The sequence below is a fragment of the Mytilus galloprovincialis genome, chromosome 13 (assembly GCF_965363235.1).
Source record: "Mytilus galloprovincialis chromosome 13, xbMytGall1.hap1.1, whole genome shotgun sequence".
Classification (NCBI taxonomy): domain Eukaryota; kingdom Metazoa; phylum Mollusca; class Bivalvia; order Mytilida; family Mytilidae; genus Mytilus; species Mytilus galloprovincialis.
Window position 1 is genome coordinate 73,311,749 of NC_134850.1, and position 24,759 is coordinate 73,336,507.

Here is a 24,759-nt window from a genome sequence, read left to right on the forward strand (position 1 = left end):
TCCTATTTTGTTTACAACCGTCACATCCGTATAGAAAGTTTTTACTCTGTCAATTTTTGTGTAGTTTTGAAAGATTTGATTGAAATAACTATTTTTTTCTGAAACTATCAAACAGTAAGTGGACGTGAATCAAAAAACACATCACCTGTGTAACATTTCTATTAATGTACATATATTATATATAAGTTGATTTGATGTCAAACTTGAAATTAAAGCGTTGATCACCAAATAAACAATGGACATAACAAAATTTTTGTTTAACCTAAAATCTGAAGACAACTGTACAGATCATGAACATCAATTTAGTTAGATTGATATTAAAGAAAATACGATAAATATATTTCATTTTGAACGATTAAATACACAAACAGATCCGTGTTCGAACAAACTCATTGTATAAAGGAACAAGTGAATCAGTTAGCTTCTACTCACTTATGCTACCCCGCCCCGCTAAAACTATAAGGTAAACAGACAGTTGTAGAGCGATGAATCTGAAAACGCATCACACGGTATAGCTGACTTATATAAACCTTGAAACCAAATTCCAGAAATCCTTGTAATGTAGTTACTGAGAAAGCTGCGACGATAAATATTCATGGGACGGACAAACTGATAGATGGGCGGATGGACGGACAGACAGACAGATGTTAAACAGTATATCCCAACTTTTTTCAAAGCGAGGATATAATTATTAATGTTCATTATATATTGGTTTCTTTTTTACATCAAAAAGAGAAGCCTTTCCGTCATCAAAATTACAAACAAGCAAAATATTTTCTCGTTTGTCAAAATAAATTCCCATTGGCTTATCAAATCCATCTGGATTAGTTACAATTTCTGTGTAATGCTGACCATCGTCAAATACAACTACTACATTGTTGGTACCACCGTCAGTCACATACACATTCCCCCCATTATCTGTTGTCACACGATTTAAATCTTTAAGTATATCCTTTTCAAACATCCACATTAACTTTCCATCTAACGAGCAGCTGTATATTGCTCTATAGTCTATACAGACCAACCTGTCTCTGTCTACTGTAATATCGGTGATAAGGTCTGAAGGTAACAGTATAGTACGTTTTACTTCACCTTTCAGTGTCATTACATGTATTTTCCTCCTACCAATAATAACGTACAGGTTATTATCATTATATGATATTCCGGAGCAGTAACCACTTGTTTTGATTGTACTGGTGACAGAACCTGTAGATATATTTATTATCAGTATGGAATTGTTGCCACAGCATACTGCCACAGTATTAATATTTATCACTTTTATGCGCTTTGGTTTATTGGACAGAGGAATGTGATGGATATCAGTACCGTCTACATGATAATTACAAATAATTAGTCGGTTATTTAAATAGTCGGTGAACACTAACTTATTGCCTATTTTGATACAACTAGAAATTCTATTATATTCATTCGTTGACTTTTTGATATTTAACTGTTTACGCAAAGTGACAGAAACAGGGAGGCTATTTTTGACAGATTCTTGATCCTGAGCTTCTTCTTTGTTTGGAGCATTTTCTGAAAATAAATAATGAAGTATCGAGTTGGTTATTACAACAATTGATTTCTATATCTATAACGTTTTACTGCTAAAAGGGATGTTGATGGATTTCTTATATTTTGCATACTTTTTATTTAACATTGAAATGTTCACGACCTTATGTTTTCTCTCTGATGTTATCAGTGTATTACAGATTCCTAACTTGGAACAGGCACATGCTGAATGTGGCGGGGTAAAAAACTGGTTTGACGGCGCCAACCCTCTCTATAACATGGAACATTGGTTTAACAGTATACACTTTAAATATTAGTTCAAAAGGACTTGACTCATTTGACAGATACAAAGCAGAAATACATCTTACTTAAACACAGAGGGACGTGGCAGGATACTTCTTTATCCCAACAACAGCGAAAAAACAACAACGCAGTACAGATCTAAGAGTACAAACAGTAGATGACAGCTAGCTCAAAGCCAATAACAACTCATTAAAAAAATCATGCATCTAAGGCCACACCAATTTAATTTCTTGTTCTACGGATTTTTGGACTCCATAAATTGGGGCGAGCAAGCGATTTGAAAATTTTAATAAACAAGAATGTGTCCTCAGTACACGAATGCCCCACTCGCACTATCATTTTCTATGTTCAGTGGACCGTGAAATTGGGGTAAAATCTCTAATTTGGCATTAAAATTAGAAAGATCATATCATAGGGAACATGTGTACCAAGTTTGAAGTCGATTGGACTTCAACTTCATCAAAAACTACCTCGACCAAAAATTTTAACCTGAAGCGGGACAGACGGACGAACGAACGAACGGACGAACGGACGAACAGACGGACGCACGGACGGACGAACGGACGCACAGACCAGAAAACATAATGCCCCTCTACTATCGTAGGTGGGGCATAAAAATAAATGTGTGTGTTTGCAAATTTTTGTGGCTAAGCTTGAAACGAATAAGCGAGCGATTATAAATTTGTTTGTAAACATAAAATAGTAGGTGTTGACAATATTAAAACTTGATTTATCACTTGTACTCTGACATTTCTTCAATTTATGAAGTATTTTCCCTGTTCACGAAGAAATAATTGAATAATTAGATGCGATGTATGTATGTGTGCAAATGAAATAATTCTCAATCAGGTTGGGAACAATTCCTCGATGTAATAAATATCCCTTTGATGAGGGGTCAATATAAGTTATAATATATTTTTTGGTAAAAAACATTTTTTAGTACAAAAGGGTTCATATTTTCCCAAAGAACCTATATATATATATATATATATATATATATATATATATATATGGTATTAAATGGTCAAAACATGTCCAACATTTTTGTAATATTCCTGGACTTTAACCATGTTAACACATTAACTTTAATAATTAATCAAAATAAGTAGGCCCCTGTTTTAGAAAAGTTGTTTAACATATAATGTATTTCTCCTCTGTTTAAGTAAAAAAAAAATCAAAGGATTTGTATAGTAGCACTATACAATTCCTTTGTATTTCTATTTTCTTTTCTACAACAGTAAAATGACCCCTTGTCTGAGGGAGGGTTGTTCCCAACCTGATAATAACAAATACAGGTGATAGTGCCGCCTTTAACACATGGCTTTGATCCAGACCAAACAGCAAGCTATAAGGGACCCCAAAATTATTAGTGTACACAATTCGAACAGATGAACCAACTATCTAATTTAAATATACAAACTGCTAATCAATATGCCCCTGAAACAATCAGGACAGGTGCATAAACATGCAGCGGATAAGGATAGTTTTGTTTCGCCAGCATTCAATATAATTGCAGTTGAATGCAGCTCTTCTCCCTCAAAAGTTCTTTGTACTTTATTCTAAAAACGAACATTTTGTGATAGGGAATATGAGTAAGGGGAAGCTTAGTAATGTTTTGTTATGCATAGGTAATTTTCTCTGTTATATATTTATATCGGAGCACTCCAACTTGTGATAAATGGGTTTCATGCTGAATCAAATATTATCCCAAATATTTACACAGCATGGTGGGGTACCTATATGTCTAAAATCGTTATATACAGGTAAGACGGTGATTTTAAATGCAGGTGTATCTTTTTATAATATTTACAAAAAACACGATGCGTGAAAAGGACATGATTACATTTCCGGATGTGAGAAGCGGTAATATAAAAAAAATAAAAATTAATATTTTAAAAACAATTGGTGCGAGCAGGTCCGTCGAACAAGGAATTAAATTAGTGTTTTCTAAGACTAGAATATTAATCAGTACACATCCAACATCCAATAAAAATAGTGTAGATACGTCAATAATAGTCAGAGAAAACATGTGCAATGCGAAGTTACAGGTATTAACAGATTGTAGAGTCAGGAATGTGCATATGTATATAAAAATGATATTTAGTTTGATTTTAATTCACTGATAATTAAATCAATAGTATTGCACCTACTCTAATCAATAGTTTTGCAACTTCTATATGAGAGGTCTGTTGCAAGGCAAATTGTCTGTCCTTATCCGATACACCCTCATTTTCTAGAGGTGTTTCAAATTACCCGACCATCATCGCTAACGGCCTCTTTGACAGAATATACTATGGAATATTTTGCTAATTCTTCTTCTGAACATGCACGAACTATTTGTCACCAAACTTTAAGCAACCCAACAAAATAAAATTGAGTATGGAAATGGAGACTATGTCAAAAAGACAACAACCCGACCAAAGAACAGATACCAGCCGAGGACCACCAATGGTTCTTCAACGCAGCGAGAAAATCTCGCACCCGGAGGTGGGCCTCAGCTGACCCTTAAATAAAAACAGGTACTAGTTCAGTGAAAATGGACGTCGTACTAAACTCCAAAACATATAAAGGGACTAAACTTTTTAAAAAAACATACAAGACTAGCCAACTTCAAGGCGCTTGGCTTGGAATAGGCGCAAAAATGCGGCGGGGTTAAACATGTTTAGTGAAATATCAACCCTCCCCCTACACCTCTATCCAATGTTGAAAAAAACAAACCCACAGTAATACGCATAGTAAAACTCAGTCCAAAAGACGTCCGAGTGCAAGGTCAGAATAGGTAACATCAGAAACTAAGCAGGACTACTAGCAGAGTTACTTACAAACCAGCTCCAGTATTCAATTAAACTGATTGAAATATTATGTCTTCATCATATGAAAATCAAGCACAATCCTTCCCGTTAGGGGTTTAGTATCATACCATCATAAAAAATATGAGAAGAGCATAACCCGTATCATGCCAACAACTGGTTTTAGAATAAATATGTTTATTTCCAATGCAAAAACCCTATGAGTGAATCAAGTTTGATACCAAAATATGCCATCGTTAATAACGTAACAAAAGTATCGTAACTATATTCCTTCTTAATAAATCTGTTTAAAAGTTTGGTTTGCTCTTGAGGAGAATGCCGACATTTTTGTGCTTTGAAGAGAACATTTCAATACAAGATTTGATGTGAAATACGTGAACGTATAAGAGGTTTGCATGTTGATTTATATTTACAAATGATATCCTTGTACCGGTGATAAAATTTAGTAAATGTTTTGACTAGTTTGTGATATCGAAAACCCTGATGTTATAATTTTTCAGTAATACAGAGATTTCTTTCGTTTAAATCAAATACGTTCTATTGTTACATACACGAGCGAATCAAACAAGTTGAGTTGTATAACAAAATTATACAAGATGGTGACAAGGGAACGTCACCCTCTAAAAATGGATAATAAACAATAGGAAAAAACTATCTTTTATCATAAATGTTGGTATCAACTTGAAGCTTCCCGTTACAGATATAGATATCAAGATCTAGGAAAGGGCAGTGTTCCTTGTTAGTAATAACTTTGTTTTGAGTCAGTTCGTCATTATAAATTTCTTAAGAATACATATTGAAATCGTCATTAATAGATAGTTTAGAAGCAAAACAATGGCTTGAAGACTAAATAAATCTATATTTGTAAGCATTTTTGTGCAGCTTCGGAAGCCAGTTCATAGTTGGAAATTTCATTGTACTTGGTTCAGCTTGTAAGGAGGTAGCATAAAGTTTATGTATGTTAAAGATGTCATTTTCCGAAAATGGAGTCAGTTGGAATGTTGGCGAATTCGTGATTTTCTTTTGCAACCTCAATGTAAAATGTACGTAAAAAAATAAGGATACTATTAGTAGCCTTATCAGCTAGTGACAAAAACAAATTTCCTTGCGAGTTCTATTAGCTTATGTTTGATACGAGTCAATCAATCATTTACAATGATGGCTGGTCTAACCGTTAAAATGCAAAAATTCTAAGAAGGATTTTTTTCTTTAGTTTTATACAGATATCATTTTTATCACAGTAGGACATTATTTTCAACATTGTAGAACATCATTTTTTTTGGGGGGGGGGGCAAATGTTGCTCTACATACTACTTTTATCACAAAAATCTTTAATCTATTTCACTTTATGTGTGCATACATATGTTTGCTACTGGTTGAGGTGAGACGGATTGTAATTGTATTGAAACTACTTGATGGACATCGCTTCTTAAAAGAAAGGGTCTGATGACAGACAACTTTGAATACAGTTTGTTTTTAAAATAAAGAACATGTCAATTCGACTAGACTGGACGGGATTTCGACGTTTTTATTTATCTTTTATCTTATGAGGGTTAAAAAAAATATCCATATATCTATTGGTGCATTTTATTTTATCATTTTTTTTAGGTTTTCTAACCCTTTCACTTGCTTTGGAATTTTCTTCAATATATCGTTGGGTACGTCTCTTCCTAAAGCTATTGTAGCTATACGTATGCCATTTTTATTTATAAATTAATGTAATTCCTTGATGAAGATATTTGATTTTTGTAGATTTTCTAGTGAAACTGAAAAGACTAGAATTACTGGTAACTCAGGATTGATTTTACACACATGTAAATGACTATTTCCTATTTCGATGGAAAAGAATAGAAACATTTAAAAATTAATTAATGACCTAAGAGGGGACATTCTATCTAGTACAATTCGTTTTTATATATTCATATAACGAAATCATTCTGCAAATTTATACTCAAGTGGAGAAGGTCTTGCTTATTAGAAAAAATCTTAGTTTTAATGGAAACAGAACTACGTCAATTACCCATTATAAACGTTGACTTCCTTTCATCCTGCTCTTTGTTTAATTTCGCCCTTACCTAAAAAACAAATGAGTAACTTTGTTGAATGCAACACACAAAAACATAAACAAATAAACAATAAAGTAACGTGATGTAACTACATTATCCACTTTAATCTATACAAATATGATTATTGACAAACGAACTCGAGATAATTTGATAAAATAAACTACATCATACAGGATTCAAACTGAAAAACTTGAAACTAAACAAATGATTTGCATAGACACAGAGGAGTTGTGTATGCAAACACTATTCATTTGACTCAAACACACTTGTGTTTGTACCAACTCAGGCTATTCTGACCACTTGTGTTTGTACCAAATCAGGAAATTCTGACTACTTGTGTTTGTTCGTTTACGAAAACTCTGGTGTTGGCGACTGTCTTTTATTTTTTGTATGATTCTTTTTATCCTTTTGATTAATATATAACAAGTAACATGATGCTTGGTTCTTTTGTGTTTGTCTCATTGGAGTATACTCGACACCTAATTTTATGTATGCACACAAACAATTGAATGTTATAACAGCGCCCAACATTTTAAACATGCTTACTAATTTTCCGGCAATTTAAAATGTTCAATAAAGGCGAAATACTTTGAAAGAGGGACGAAAGATACCAGAGGGACAGTCAATCGAAAATAAACTGACAACGCCATGGCTAAAAATGAAAAAGACAAACAGAAAAATAATAATACACATGACACAACACACAAACATAAAGAATAAGCAACACGAACCCCCCAAAAAACTAGGGGTGATCTCAGATGCTTTGGATGGGAAGCAGATCCTGCTCCTAATGTGGCACCCGTTGTGTTGCTTATGTGATAATAAATCCGGTAAATAGTCTAATTCGGTAGGTCAGAATCATGAAAGGGAAGGGGATTGTAGATACGACGTAAGGAACATATCCGATATCATTTGTGAAACGGTTGTTTCATAACGGTCAACCAACTCGTGATGGCGTCCGTAAAATTTACGAAGGGATGATTTCAACTTCACCATTCGGAACTCTTGATTTAAAAGCTTCTTTGTGCAAGCACGAGAATATCGTATCAATTGGGAGATATATACCCCGTATGCAGGTGCTGCTGGAATATTGCTACTTAGAAATGGAAAGTTCACAATTGGATTGATGAACTCATCTGTTTTGTCGTAGAGTTTTGTTTTCAACCGATCCTCATTGTCAATTTCTAGATGTAAGTTAAGATAGGAGGCCGACTTAACTGTATCTGTTGTATCCTTTATCTCTAGTTCGATGGAATAGATGCGTTCAACATAGTCACCAAATTTTAAATTATGTAGTGAAAGAACATAATCTATATAGCGGAAAGTAGAGTTAAAGGATATTGCTAACTTCTTGTCTTTCTTCCTAAGAAGTACCTGCATGAAGTCAGCCTCAAAATAATAAAGAAACAAGTCGGCAAGAGGAGGGGCACAATCTGTTTCCGTTGGAATGCCGACGGTCTGTTGAAAAACACGTCCTCCGAACGTCATAAATATGTTGTCAATCAAGAAATCAAGTATCTTGATAATGTCAATTTCAGAGGATTGTTTGTTTGAATCAGAGTGATCCTTTACAAAGAAGTAGTTTAGGTATCCAATACAGTGATGAAAGATCCAGTTCTTCATCTTTGATTGAAATTCCAAAGGAACATAGAACAGACTTATGATTATACAGGATTTCCTCTTTGGTAAGTGTCGTGAGGGTATATGTTGAGTTTCCAAGTGAATTGTCAATACCTAATTTGTTTATCAAGCAGTTAATGTAATGAGTTTTACACACACAAACGATGTTGATTGGGGCTTTATCTGCGGGGACAAGTGTTTTGCAACATTTCGGTGGTTAAAGATTGACGTAGCATGGGCCATTTCATAGACCCATTCAGTTTTTTTAATTCTGATTTGTACCAACCACTGCCTTAAGAGGTCGTGCCAATAAGCATAGAGCTTCATACTGTACAAACATGGAATGTGCAAAAATTTAGATTTTGTTTAAAGTGCTCTTAATTGATTTGTTTATACCATAAAAAACATGTTAGAGAAAAAAAATATTTTTCGATCACAACATTACATCTCATATCAAGGAAAATGTTTCCTTAGTTACGAGTCCAAAAAGCGAACCAAAATTAGACAGAAATCAACACATTTGCAGGCTACCTAGAGCAAAAGTGTGACTAGGAGTGTGTTTGTTGTAAAAAGTACAAAGTAAGGTTACCACTGTAAATCATATAAAACATTTTTATCAGTGATGATGTTTTTGTAATACGTTGCTATGGCAACAGGAAAATGCAAAGGAATTTAAATTGGAAATATTAAGGAATACGACCTGATTTATATCATATAAATACAAAATTCTGGACTAACAGTGATATGATGTATTATGTAATCCTAATACTAAATATCTATACTATTAATCAAAAAAATAAAATTGGGTAGACTCTTAAGAGATTTTTTTTGATGACGGTTTCAAAAATGCCTTTTTCCCCATTTTTTCTGAGTTTTCTGAAGTGTGCCAGATATGGGGTGAAGACTTGAGATGACCTGGCGTCACCCTTCTGCTAATCTACTAACATTATTACACTGTTTTGTTTCATGATATAACTGTTTATAGATGGAATATGCCAATTATCAAGTACTGGGGACTAATAAAGGTGGATTCAGGGTTTGAAAAAAAGGGGGGGCTATTTTTTTTTTAAATTGGTTTTAAATGTCTAAAACTTTTACCATATTAATGGGTATTTAAAATTCACAATTTTAACCCTGTTTTATTTCACTAACCCTGGTTATGACCCTCTAATGTAATACTAAGTCCTTAATTTCATAAATGATTTGATTTTTTTTTAAATATCAAGTTCATTCATTCCAACCTTTCCAATTACACAAATGAGATTTTTTATATGTTTAACAGTTGATAACTTTACAGAGTTGGTCTGATTAAAATTCACTTAATTATTGATCTAACTTCTTTTTCTAATTAAAGCACCCACAACATCCTCTTAAAATAACCTAAATGTTAATTTTTTGCTTTATTTCAACTATGGTCAAGCATCTTTAATTCAAAACCTGTTGATCTTTAAAATCAGTCAATTTACATGGTATTTGCTGGAAGTTTCTGAACCAATTTGGTTCGAAATTTTACACTATTGTTCAAGACTAGTAGGGTTAAGTTTGTAAACAAATTACCCCCTCACCTTACTTATAAGGTAAGTGTCTGTCCCAATTCAGGAGCATGTGATTCAGTGGTAGTCATTTGGTTTGGTTGAGTTAATGTCTGTTTGACATATACCCTATTTTCATAATCAATTTTCAAAGTCTGCCATAAATATTATTTCTTAGTTTATAGTTAAAGCCTAAATCATTCATGGATTTTCTAATTTATTTGCTTTTGATAATGTTCATGCTGCTGGTTTTTATCATTGTTTATAGCTTGCTATAGAGTATGGGGTTTGCTCAATGTAGAAGGTTGTAAGAAAACCAATAGTAGACACATCAGTTTTTGGTATTTTGTGAGTATTTGTCTTATTGGCAATTATACCGCAACTCCTTATTTGAGTTCATCTGATACCAAAAAAAGTCTGTCATTTTACTGACTCTTCTCTCATTTTATAACTGATATATATCCATGGAAGGAATATACCTAAGACTTGAACTTAAACTGCATTAATGTTGTATCTATTGTATTAGTATAAAGAGGGAGGAGTAGAAGGGGTCCTCATTCCGAAATCCCTGGCTTAAAAACACGAAATCCTGAGGTCCCAAAATTTTTAACCTTTCTTGGAGTTATTACCCCCAAACTTTCCATTTATAGTATGGTACCTTGTGCTAGAATAACAGAGATATTCAATCACTTAGATAAAAGTAATTGTCAGGAAACTGCAAAAAAAACTTCTTATTGTCCCTTTTTGGTCCCTAATTTTTCTTTACCTGATGGTACCAAAACCGCGAAAATCAATCCCAAGCTTACTTTTTCGATATTGAACCATCTGGAAAATTTCATAGAGATCCATTCTCTCAAATCAAAGTTATTGTCCAGAAGGCAAATTTGTCTTCTGACGACGATGGCGCCGACTAAGACAACACCATACCAATATACGACGCCAAGAAATAGTTGCGGTTCTTTAAAAACTAGTGACCACGACTTTCAAACAAAGTCGACTGATTCAATAATGAGGAGCGCACATGTATGAAAGTCATGCGAAATATTTTTGAAAGTTATGCACACAAATTTTTGGAACTTAAAAGGGGGCTCGAGGGTCTAAATCATTTTTTTTTTCTAATATAGGATTTGCTATATTTTTCTATAAACGAACTTTTATCTTATACTTAGTAGAAAAATGAAATAAAAAAATGCGATCACCGTTCATTCAAGCTCACAATCTGCCTCCGAAAGAAGCATACATTTTTGTTAATGTCCCTTTTTTCTGTTGAACTAATAGGAGAAAAAGAGGTAATATAGATATAAAAAAATAACCTAATTACAGAAATCGCTTAAATTGTACATTTTTTTAGTTTATGTACAGCTTATTTGAAAACATTAATAAAAATATAGGTCACCAATGTGTTAAAAAAGATATTTCAATTTTAATGCCAAAACAATGGCATTTTTGCACCAAAGGGAGATAATTTGGAGCCTTTTCGATAATATAAACATTTATAAAGTCATTTAGGTCAAACTGAATCGATTTTTTTGGTTGGGTTTTGTTTCATATCATAAAGTAATAACTAATAGTGTTACAATAAAATTTGTAATAAAAAAATAAATGTTTAATTTTTTGCTGAAATTGTTGTACCCGCGAGCTTTCTTACTCCATTCTGAATGAGTGTCTACGTCTTCCTTCTAGCGCTTAGTCCATTGCCTGGCATAATCCTTGACTGAATCCATCAAAATTTTAAAGTTGTATTTCCAATTGATGGATTTAGGCTCACGATATTTCGGACCTTTGGATAACACATTTCGTAGGGAGGTGTTATTAACAATGTTGAGGTCACCGGTAATAACGATGCCAACGGATTATATGTGAATTGGGAACTAGCACAAGTGCAATCAGGAGGTTTAGATTTGAAGTCGTCAATATTGAGATCCTGCACAACCTGTTTGTAATTGAAAATTTTAGTTGCAATAGATTTGGTATAGGTATAAGAAATGACTGGTACAGACTGATGCTTGAAATGAGGAGGTATTTTCGATTGAACTGATTTATGATGACGGATATTGCCTAAGTTGAAACGTATAGGTATATCATACATATACCAAACACACAAAACACATATCACGAGACAGTTTCGTCGTGTAGGACATACATGTGAACACGGCACAGCTCAAAACACTAATTCTGGTATTACAACGACCAATACAATGTTTACTAATTTTAGAGCCTTAACTGACGGCAAAGTAAAATGTCAACGGTTTTCTTTAATTGTGATGTGGTATGTAAGTTGTTTATATTGTTACGATAGTTAGGTGATCCGTGATAGATATATCGATTAAAATAGATTATGTGCAAATGAAAATGAGACGAAAGATATCAAAGGAACTTTCAAATCCATAAATCGAAAATAGGACCAAAATACAATAACAGTATAGAAAATACAACATAGACACCAAAATACAGAGCATCATGAACCCCACCAAACACTGGGAGTGGTCACGAATGCTGCGGAAGGGTAAGAAGATATTGCTTCACATGTTGCATCCGTTGTGTTTCTCATGTAAGTACAAATCTGGTGATAAGTCTTATTCTGTAGATCAGTTTTGGCGAGAAGAGGACAGAATTGTGGTTACGTTAGTTAAAACATATCCGTTGTCATCTGTGACTCATATATTCAATAATAGTCAACCAACTCTGGATTGCGTCCGTAAAATATTCGAAGGGATTATTTCGATGATTTGAGATTATGCCATTGACAAGAGATGCATAAATACATTTTCTCAAAAATACAGACTAGTCAGTATAATTTTGTGACATAGCTATTTTTCGTCTTTTTAAACCAGAGCAATGAAAAGAAGAAATTTCTTTAAGTTCAGTTTTCCAATAAAAGAATGGAAGCTATCACCATTAGCAACGTTCTCCCGTCAACGAAGAAGTAACAAAAAAGTTAAACAACAAAAATACTGAACTTCAAGGAAAATTCAAAACGGAATGTCCCTGAAAAAAATGGTAAAATCTAAACCTCAAACACATCAAACGAATGGACACAACTCTCATATTCCTGACTTGGTATAGGCATGTCCTTATTTAGTAAATCGGGGATGAAACGTGGTTTAATAGCTAGCTATACCCCGCACTTGTATGACAGTCGCATACAATCAAGTACATTGACAACATTGTCTTGTGCCCACACAACAAACAGACATAATAATGAAAATTGTCAAACATAGGGTGCAGAAGTCAACTTCAATATTATTCACTATAATAACCAACAAAAATATGTCACCAAAATTTTTTGAATGGCATATAGATTATGCATATAAGCAAATATAAATGACAAGAATGTAAAAAATGAACATAGCACAATAACACAATGACGGGATGTATAACTACCGAGCCACCTCAAAAGGATATTACCCTGAATGATCTAAATAGTAAAGGTACATAATTTAAAAAGACAAATACAGATGATAAACAACTTTAGTACATACCAAGACCATCATGTATTATATGTAAAATTGATACGAATAATCATCAAAAAGGTCTTGGTATCTTCCGATGAATTTTTTTAGAAAAAAAAAACCGAGACGTTCTTTGATATATCTTTGAAGTCAAGGTTGGTATGTTTCTGCTAAAATGGGGGAAATTTAAAAATCAAAATCGTCACGTTTGTCATAGCTTGTGGTACTGGGATGACCGCTTGTGTCAATAAGTGTAAAAATTAGGCGGATAAAGCCGTGTCTGTGGTTTCTTTAATTTCTAGTTCTGGATAATTTATTAATGGATTTCAATCAGACGAGGTTTGGATGTGTTGTTTATGGAAAGAACATCATCAATATATATATGAATGTGAAATTAAATGATCTAGCTTCTTTGATTTTCTTGATTTTAACAAAGTGTTTTTAACAAGTGTCTGAAGAAACTCCGACTCATATGAAATTAAGAGGTCGGCAAGGAGAGCCGCATAGTTCGTTCCCATAGGAATGCCGACAATTTAATGAAAAAGTCTGATTCCAAATTCAACAAATAGGTTATCAATAAGAAACTCCAGCATACTGATCACTTCTTCCTCTGCGTAGTTCGATTTGTTTGAGTTTTAATGTTGCCCATTTTTATGGGACTTTCCGTTTTGAATTTTCAGTATTTTTGTTGTTTTACTTTTTTGTACGTATTACCACCTTTAACAAAATATGCCGTATGGTATCCCTAAGTAAAAAAAAGTTTATGTTGAAAAGCAATGTGGATTCTTTCTTATAGACGTTTTTTCTCAATTTCACATGGGGAATGGTGGTATACTGGGTTGAAAATCAAAAGTTTTGATAGAATTGATTTCAGAGAAAGAGCGAGATTTGAAATTATCCAAATGTTGTTAGGAGTTTTTTTTAGAATCCACATATGGTTAATACAACTACGCGAGTAAACGGTTATACAGTATTTCTGAAGACTTATTTTGACTGCGGTAATAATGTGGGTCATTCTAGTGGACAATTCCTATGTAGAACATACATATGAGCTGACATTTTACCGTTGTTTATACGGTTTTTTTTTTTAAAGCTAAGGCATTCAATACAAACAAGGTAAGTCTTCAGATTTGCTTATAATGTTATGTTGGACTTCGTCAAAATCCCGTCCATGTCAAATGATATGTTGTTGTATGTGGGATTACTTGAGAGATTATTTATTCCAAATTCTTTTACAAGGCATTTCCATTTTATTTTCAAAATCAGTCTGTTCCTTTTGTTTCCTACAATTATCCGAAAACCATTGCACCTGGAGTATATAACTATAAGCAAGTTTTGCAGGACTTTGATTATGTGACTGTTCCCACTCCCTTGATATGTACATCCCCTCTGGTCACGTTATTACTAAGGATACAAACAGAATTCAACCTGAACATCTCAGAAAGGTGAAATATTATAGTCCTAAGTTGAGAGAACCCCCAACACATCAAGTGGAACCATCACTATAAAAGAGCATTCTGATAGATATTGAAGAACACAGATGCCAACACTAGTTTCACGACCATGTATTTACTTCACAGAAAACTTCAAATGTACGGATATGATAATAAAAATTACAATAAAGCTTTTTTTACATATTGAACAGGTTTAATTTATGAGAAAAAAAATGATGATTTTTCTTTAAATTAGATACATGTTAATCAGCAACAAAAAAAAAGCCGGTTTATTCTGAAACAATGACCATTCAATTTATATTATTAATTCAAAGTATTTTTTTAGCGATGTTTTATTAGCTTATTGTGACGAGATTGAACCAACCACTGAGTGATAAAAGCGAATTATTATTTCTCTCCTTCGCTTTTATAAATGTTTGGAACAAAACAAAAATAATTGTGCCTTTATTTAACATGTTAGTGAACATAAACCTCTTTTATAAGTTACTACCATAGGATCGGTGCTACCTTCTATCCATTAATTGGAGCCTTGTTATTTACAAGTTTGAAGATATATTTCATAGTGATGATCTCTTTATTTATAGAATGACTTTTAAATCAAGGCTCACTATCAATAACGAAATTACATAAAACTGTTTCATAGTTTTCTTAAGGTTTATGGTGCTTATACGGAATTTGTGTCGACTATTTTTAATGAATGTTACTCCGGGGATAACAGCTATAAGTAACGGCACATGTGATGAATAAAGTATATGTGAATATATAAAAAAGAAGATGCGGTATGATTGCCAATGAGACAACTATCCACAAAAGACCAAAAAAGACACAGACAGTAACAACTATAGGTCACCGTACGGACTTCAACAATGAGCAAAGCCCATACCGCATAGTCAGCTACATGTATAATAGGCCCTGATTAGCCAATGTAAAACAATTCAAACGAGAAAACTAACGGCCTTATTTATGTAAAAAAAAATGAACGAAAAACAAATGTGTAACACATAAACAAACGACAACCACCGAATTACAGGCTCCTAACTTGGGACAGGCACATACATAAATAATGTGGCGGGGTTAAACATGTTAGCGGGATCCCAACCCTCCCCCTAACCTGGGACAGTGGTATAACAGTACAACATAAGACCGAACTATAAAAAACAGTTGAAAAGGCTTAACTCATCAGATGGACAAAAATACAAGTAGACGTGGCCGGCTACTGTGCACTACTGCAAATTACCACAAATTATTAATTTGCAAACTATTATCTTATGATAAAGAGTTTGATTAATCAAATAGATTCAGTGAAACAAGTTAAACAAAGAAATTATTCGTAGAACAAAAAAACAAAAAAAGAGAGATTGGTTTATTACTCCTTAAACTTAGAAGTATTGTGTTGTTTTGAAACAAAGATTAATTTAGAACACTGATTTTTAACCAGTTTGAATATGTCATTAACCGTATACAATATATGAACAGTTAGTTTACATTCTAACAAATATTGAAAATGAGAAAGAGAGGATATAATCGAAACCTGCTATGTTTATTCATATTCCATATCATATTAGTTAATCATACAGCTGGTGGTATTTATTAATACTTTAATTCATTCTCTATTAACGCAAGCCAAATAACAGTTCACGAAAATACAAGCAAACCAATAACATGATTAACATAGCAGAAACATTCGTAAACTCAAACAACAAACCATACTTACCATGTCAGCGTACTGTAACCAGGTATTCTCTACGTCGTTCTTACTATGTGTATATGTATGCTCACGACAATAGTAGCGTCCTTGTTCACACATTTCGCCTAGTTCTTTATCAGTTATTCTGCCTTGTGTGTTAGCGTAATCCCCATTTCTGCATTTCGCTTTTATATCGTAAGATATGTTCTGGCTTAATTTTTTCTTTAACTCTTCAATTTTTCTACATAGCTCCTCTAAAATAGTGTCATATCGGCTAAACTTGGCATCAGCTAGTTTCCATACCTGTAAGGCTATAGCGTTCTTTGAGAAACAGATACATATCTTTCTGAGTTCGGTTTTATCTATATTAACCAATGTCTTTCCTCTATATAAGGTTTTTCGACCCTCTTTTTCTTCACAGACTGTATATTTTGTAATATAATAGAATAGAATATGATTGAAGTAAGCAAGGGGAAGAAATTCAAATTCAAGTATCAACCATGGTGAAGAACTAAATCTACTCCTTTCACTTCCGAAAATATTCTGAATAATATCGAGAGAAGTCGATTGCGTTGTAATCATGCATGGCATATAGTATGAACTTTGTATCAGACTTGAATCGTTGTCGGTGGCTGTTAACTGGGGTTTAACTATAATATCAAATTTTTCCATTACATGAAGTATATGAGTTTTATATTTTCCAAACTCTAAGTCAGGTTCTTTTTCAAAAAGCCTATCAATTATATTATCTGATAATTGTCCTGTCTTTTCCAGATTGTGCCAATCAGTTAACTTTACTATTTCAATATTTCTTTTTAGTGGGTGGTTATCGCATACTAGGCACCTGAAACACTTGACTAACCAATCTGGCCGTAAAATGATATACTCTTTGATTTCAGCGAAAAAAATAATGTTCCCAATTTTATGCTGGTAAGTAAGGAAAGGAAGAAGTTCTTGTTCTTTAATAGAAAGCATTTCGGCTAAATCCACAAAACTCTGCCATGACAATATATTCTGTTTTGAGTCGTCTTTCAACACACTTAACGCATTTTCAAGTTGAATCCAATGCATAGGTAGTTCCTCGGCGAAATACATCATCTGTTTTGCAACATCAGAAATCTTGGTTTTCAATTTGTTACAGTCGCTTTCAAGAAATTCTGTGTTAGAAATAAAGTAGATGCCTCTATTGTGATTAGCTTTATCTTGATCTCCAAAATATTCTGTAAATCTTCTGATATAATCTTTTTTCCTATCTTCCACCTGAATATAAAAAAATAAAAGAAACAGAAATTAATATACTTCTGTCATACACGTTAAAACAATGTAACACATATTACTGTGATTTGTTAGTGCCAACTTAACTTTCCATAACCAATCTAAACTATAACGGAATCCAACGGAATATTCATATGACCAATAATAAGTTCACAAAGTAATATGATGTTGTTTTCGTTAAAAAAAAAAGTGTCAATCCAGATATTCTGATAATAGTTAATTGTTATACATGTTATATATTGATGATTCTAATATGACGTTCTTCAAACGCTTTGAGTACACACATGTGGTAAAATATAAATATAATGATACGTCAGCTGAAATCAACGTCATTAATTGTTTGAGCTGTTCTAAGCTTACTCCCAGAACTAAACAAGAATCTGAAAGGCCTAATTGGAAAAGCCAATTCTTCTTAAGTCAACATGCCCTAGTGGAGATGTCAGCTATTTGTAAGTTAAATTAGGTTATTGGTAGTACAGCCATTGATCAAACAGATAATTCAAAATAATTGACGAAATATCATACGGCTTGTCTAACAGATCCTTGGGAATCACATAGAGCACGTTTCCCTCCCCAAAACGTTCAGTATACAAATAGTACATTTTGTATTTATCTACTTTCTGACAAAACGACGCTTATTGTCCGCAGGCTAAGGAATGGTTGCTGTAGGTTACCAGTTAGGGTTATCTATCATTTTATGCAGATGAGTTGCGTAAATATGTTATACTGCTATTAACTTGTACTTTGTTTAACGATCGAAAACCTTTACACCTGTATGAACTTAGACAAGGAAATGACGAGTTTGTTTTCTGAATTTTATCACCATGCAAGATTCATTTGCTTGGGTAGCTGGTCACTGAACCCATTCAATTTCATACATGACATGATTTTGTTAAACAGTTATTTGTTGCAAATTTTTTTCACAAATAACAATATTTGAATTTTTCTTCAATTATTTTGTTTTCAAAATTTTGGTAAATAACCGTTATTGTGTCATTTCAATGACAACTCAGTCAAATTACGTCTACAAGACTGCATGCTATTTTTATTTTTATAAATAAAATTGATAATATAAATGGGGAATGTGTCAAAGAGACAACAACCCGACCATAGAAAAGACTAGCATGTTGTAAATGTAACCAATGATAACATTGTCCAATTATGTTTAAGTTTGGTCAATTTACATAGTCAAATAAGCAGCAAACCATTCTTTCTTCTTCTTACATTTTATCAAAATCTCTCTAATGTTTCTGAAATAAATAAGAAAATATGTGTGTTTATATGCAGAACTGTACAACATTTCAGAAAACAACACAATGCAGGTATTATTATACTGTACCTCTTTTTCTGTCTTATACTCGTCAATATGAGTACACACTACAATGACAGGTGGATATAAACCATGTCCCGGATAACTTGTACGTAAACAGTGAATACTGTCAAACCAAAAGTCAATGTATTCTAAAAAGAAGGGGAAAAAACTGAAATTAATTTATCACAGGCATAATGTGTAAGGTGTTTATTATGAAAATTTTCATTTATTACACAGTGATCATATTTTACGGATTTTTTTTTAAATTTTCATGACTACTTGGCATTTAACAATCTTAATTATCTTATTATATTATAGTTTGGTAACGTTAGTGTGCCACCCACAAAAAAACAAAAAAGCGTCCTCCTGAGTCACGGTAAAACCATTGCCAAATTAGGGTGTCTGTTTCGCTTAGCTACAACTGATGGAAACGTTAAATCCGGTGCCTCGTTTACAGAGAGTACCACTGTTGCAAAGAGAAAATTTCGTGTAACAATCCAATATACCCTTATGTTCACGTCGCAGTACACATTTCAAAAACAGTCATCCTGGATGGCCTGCATTACATGAATTAGCTACTGCATTTTATTTGTTAGATGGTTCTTGCACATGTATGAAATAATTTAAACTGGATGTTAAGCATCAAACAATCAACAACAACTGTTCTAGGAATAACACATTTAACAAAAAGATGACTAATGAATAGGAAGCTAGGATTTAGAGGATTTACGTCTAGATATCACAACTGTTTATTTTATAATTTCAGTTATATCTAAAATAAGATTATTGGTATTATAGTTAATATTTTTTAATTCCAAAGTAAAAATCAATTCAGTATTGTCCTGGTTTAATAAGTTAAATGTGTTAATGAATATTGTTTTCGATTTACAATACATTTGCTATGTTTATATGTTTATTTGAACAGGTTGATACAATTTGCTTATTAAAGTCTACAGATTTATTGAAAGCAAAGATAATAGTCTAAGAACAAGATGAAATATAATCGTAATGAATAGTTTTTAGTTACAGTTAATTTAAATATGTTAACACTATATTAATAAATGCTGTTGCCATGGATTCGAATATTCTAACATCCAATTGGTCCTCCTGAAAATATAGAAATGCCATATATCAAACGTGTAGAAATTGTGTAGAGTTTTTCCGTTTAGCTAAAATTTTAGATGATTGCGAGTAAGCAATGTATTGAGTTTACCAGTACTGGCTACAATAATTAAATGGTAATAACTTTACGTGTTTTATTTTGTTATTGACGGAGGTCTTAACATCTTACCTTCAATTGAATCAAAGTTTGTATCATCTACTGTAGCTGATATGTCTTCCGATATATTTGTAACAATAACATAAATAGCATGTGGATTTAAAAACGTTTGATGTGTAGCATAATAGTCTTTCTGGCCTGCAAAATCCCAGATTCCACATTCTACCAATCTTTCAGATGTCATTTTTTCTTGATCTTTCTGCACTTTCACAAGAATTTCATCCATTTTTTCGGAAATCTTTTTCCTCATATCGTCAATTTTTATTAAATCTGTGGATTTCAGAAAATCGTCAGTAGACGGGATAACACTTTCTTTTATAGGTTTGTCAATATTAGATTTTTCTGCAACCGAGTTAGCAGTCTCCATTATGTTAACTTTGTTTTCATTGGTCAATGATTTTTCGATTGAAACAGTTGGCGGGTGGTTCTCTAGTTTCCTAACAATTTCAGACAATGGTCCTTTAAACGAAATTCGTTCTTTCACGTTGATCTCATTTTCAGATGGAATTTCTTGGACAGAAACTGATGCACTTTGTTTTTGTTCTTCATGTAGGGTCTCCAGTATCCTGTTTATTATTTTCTTCCTCTCTGTTTCAACTGTAATAAGATATTTGACAATATAACATGATCACTTCTGTGTTGACTTGAGTAATCATTGGTATGTTTATAATTACAAATTAACTGTTAACAAAACTTTGAATTTTGGAAAAACTAAGGCTTTTCTACCCCAGCAATAGATTACCTTAGCTATATTTGGCAAAACTTTTAGGAATTTTTGGTCCTCAATGCTCTTCAACTTCGTACTTTATTTGGCCTTCATAACATTTTTGATTCGAGCGTCACTGATGAGTCTATTGTAGACGAAACGCGCGTCTGGCGTAAATATTAAATTTTATTCCTGGTATCTATGATGAGTTTATATGATAAGAGATATAAATGTATTTTTTTTAAATTTTTCAGCATGAATGCGTAATTGTGAAGTTTAAACGCACTAAGATTATTTAACATCTCGTGTAGGACCTATGTGGCAAAAAATTGCTAAAATAAAAAAAAATCAATTATTAATTTGTTATGCCATAAAAAATGTTGAGTATAGATCTCAAACGGACTTGTATTGACGGGTAGAAATAAGGAGATATTGTCGACAAGTTTTATATAGGTGCACTCCTGTAAGTGTTTTGGCCATGCATAACGAGCATAGCATGACCTATTTACAGATAGATTTAGTTTAATTCACCACGTAATTATTGGAATAGTACACACTTCGTTATAAGCGTCTATAGCATACATCATACGTTTATGTATAAGCTTTAATAGAGATTCCGACGTTGTGCTAAATTCTAAGACATTTTAAATGAAGTCAAAGAAATATAAATAAATAGGAACGTCTTATAAAAAAATTCAGCAACTGTAAACGAAATCAATTTTAAATTAATGTTTTTTTATTCAACTTTGAATCATGCTTGTCGTAAAGTCCTGATAAATATATATGGACACCCATGTGTGTTTTTATTCGTTCAGTTAATTTTAAATTTTCCCTGGTCACTATGTATTGCTAAACAATGATGTATGACCAATTTCAAATAAAGGAACTTTTTCCGAAGATATTATACAATTATTGAAATTAACAGTATCACATCGCCATGTACCTAGGAAATATCCCATTGCTTATTCATGATTTATAACGTTTAATAATAATTATCCAGGGCTAGATGAAAATAAATATAGCAGCAACAGAATATATCAATACGCTCTTTTGATTAAAAACCTTATAGTATGTTGTCCAATAAAAAAATATTTGTATATGTTATTTGTGCTTCCACTATCACTGAAGAGGGACAGTTATTATGGTTTCTAGCTAAACGACAACAATTACTTATAACTGTTTATAACATGTCAAATCAATCTACATTTTAAGCATTTTTTTTTAAACATTCGAGAAAACCTGCAATGAAATTTCCAGTCGATATCAAATAACACACAAATAAAACAAATTCTTGAAACCGAATTAAATAATAAGAACTGTCTACATTAAAAATTTAGGAACTCCTCTTTTTTATGTCATGTAGCAAGATAACTTGGTAAAAAAGAACCACCGACTTCTTATAATTTACAAACTGCTATACACAAAAAGAAGGTAAGATACTGAACAAGTTGCATTTCGATTTGTAATCAGGGGTAAAAATTATAACTCACCTCTACCAATTACCCATTTACCATCAGTTGATCTTATTTGGCATTTTTTAACAATATCGATTCCATCCGTGCTATTTACTTTCATATTTGAATCTTCGACTAATCTACGTACAAGACTTGACTTGCCAACTCCATCTTTACCAATAACCTGAATTCTAACGTAACGTCTTATCTCTGTTCCGTCTTTGATTGCAGTTAAATGTTCAATCCTGTTTGTAACTTTCAGACTTTTTGAATGTTGTTTCTGGATTTCTAACCATGATACAAAATAAAACAATCAAGATATGTAATTTGAAACTGGGCATCATTAGTTTTTGTAACATAATTTAGACAATATGACATGATCTCATTTACCATACAATTCATTATAAACACAGGCGAACGGTACCAAATGGACATTCAAACTGAAGTAACAAAATATACTGACAACGACATACCTTAAAAGACAAACAACAGTACACAAAACACAAGATATAAAACTATAACTGAGCAACATGAACCTCACATAAACCTCACCATAGACTCGGGTGTTATCAGGTGCTCTGGAAGGGTGAGCAGATCCTTCCCCAAATATGGCTCCCGTTTAAACCCAGTTAATTGTCTACTTTTGTAGGTAATATTCAAGGAAAAGAAGATTGAATTGTTATTACGACAATTGGAAGATATCCGTCGTGACCTGTAGAAAAAAATATTCCATGTTGTAGTGGTCGACCTACTGACCCATAAATATAGAGTTGTTGCAACGGTTCCTAATGTGGAAAATGCTGGACAGAATCTCTACACAAAGCATCGGACTGAACACCTACGTGTATCTTCACTATGTACAATAAAATGGATGTCAAACTTTTAGCAAGGAAGACTTAACATAATTACATTGTTTTATCCCCAGTCATCCTAAGAGGTATCTATAATGTTAACGTACTTACTTCTACAAAATTGGATTCCTATACACACAACTAAAATAGATTAAATGTCATGTTTAGAATAAAAGTATGTAAATGGGATTGTATTTCAGAAAGAACCTTATCACTTTAAGACATAAGCCCGGATTTACTTATGTATTTCTTCACATTTATCTCAGCATGATATCAGTAATCAGTTACATGTAGATATAAATTATGTGGACACACTTTTTTAGTGGATCACTAATTATAACCAGATGTTGACCACACAATTATAAGCTTTATATACCTATATGGAGTTATTTTCTTTCAGAACGATAGGTCATTCTTTCAAAGAATCAACCCAGACGATGTCATGTTTCAATAAAATATGCTCCAAGGCATAAAATAATGACCTGTGTTCGGTCATTATTATCCTTAATAAAAATGCAATCTATAATTTACCTATTATATTCGTCTGATAGTTTTTTTAAGCCGATTGTGCAATTTATATTTTGAAGTTCAATCTATTATAGGTGTAAAATAAATCGTCATTGCCCGCATTTTAATTTTAGAAAATAAAATGTTAAGTTTTGTATATTTATCGCTACAAAACAGAGACTTTATCATATATGTGAGATAAATTTTGATGTAAAACTTTCCACATAACATTTTTGAAAGACAAAAGTCAGTTTTGACATCTTTGTGCGTAAAATTTTGAAAATCTTACTGATTTACACTAAATAGAAAATCATACTGTGGCCTTCATGTATTTATTTTCGTTTTCGTGTTACGTTTACATGTATCATAATTTCGTGCTTTCTTCTTGCTATTTTTTTTTTTACCTTTTTTACATTTATTTTTACCATTTACTCTATAAAATGATCAACTAATAAAATATTCTTATATTCTATTGAATAATATCTTTGTACCTCAAAACGGGGTAAAATTGGGAGCGGTACAAAAATGTATAGAATTATATCATGATTATCTGTTACAAAATGTATTGCTACTCAAAAGAAAATCTTTCTGAATATTTCATTCGATTCCAAATAAAATGTTGAAAAAAAATAAATTCCGCGATAGAAATGTCATCCTTCCTACGGCCGTTCTTTCATTTGATCAATCCTGACACCCCTTGGTGTGTTCTACGACAAGAAACCTTAAAATATAAACTTATATTTATCTGTGTCTTTCCTCCCGGCATTTTTGTATTTCTGAACAATCGATATGAAAATAAATGTTATTTTAAGAAAATAATGTTATATTAATAATAATAGTATGCATATTTAGTTTATTGTTGATATTATTGACAACTTTCCCTGTATTTATATAAAATAATTGTGTTTCCCAACTTTAGTTTTTTCATTCATTGTATTTAAA

General features: G+C 32.5%; 2 protein-coding genes across 2 annotated transcripts; both read right to left on the bottom strand.

Annotated features, from left to right (window-relative positions):
* Positions 1–408: 408 nt before the first annotated feature.
* On the bottom strand, positions 409–17,685 carry LOC143057293 (uncharacterized). The gene is made up of 3 exons (XM_076230582.1): positions 16,461–17,685; positions 6,643–6,697; positions 409–1,533 (listed from the first exon to the last, which is right to left on the bottom strand). The coding sequence occupies exons 1-3, from the start codon at positions 17,529–17,531 to the stop codon at positions 692–694; spliced, it is 1,968 nt and encodes a 655-aa protein (XP_076086697.1). The 5' UTR covers positions 17,532–17,685; the 3' UTR covers positions 409–691.
* A 1,253-nt stretch (positions 17,686–18,938) lies between these two features.
* On the bottom strand, positions 18,939–22,737 carry LOC143056199 (uncharacterized). The gene is made up of 3 exons (XM_076229279.1): positions 22,496–22,737; positions 20,312–20,896; positions 18,939–18,958 (listed from the first exon to the last, which is right to left on the bottom strand). Exons 1-3 carry the CDS (start codon positions 22,578–22,580, stop codon positions 18,939–18,941), a joined length of 690 nt encoding a protein of 229 aa, XP_076085394.1. The 5' UTR covers positions 22,581–22,737.
* Between the last annotated feature and the right edge of the window lie 2,022 nt (positions 22,738–24,759).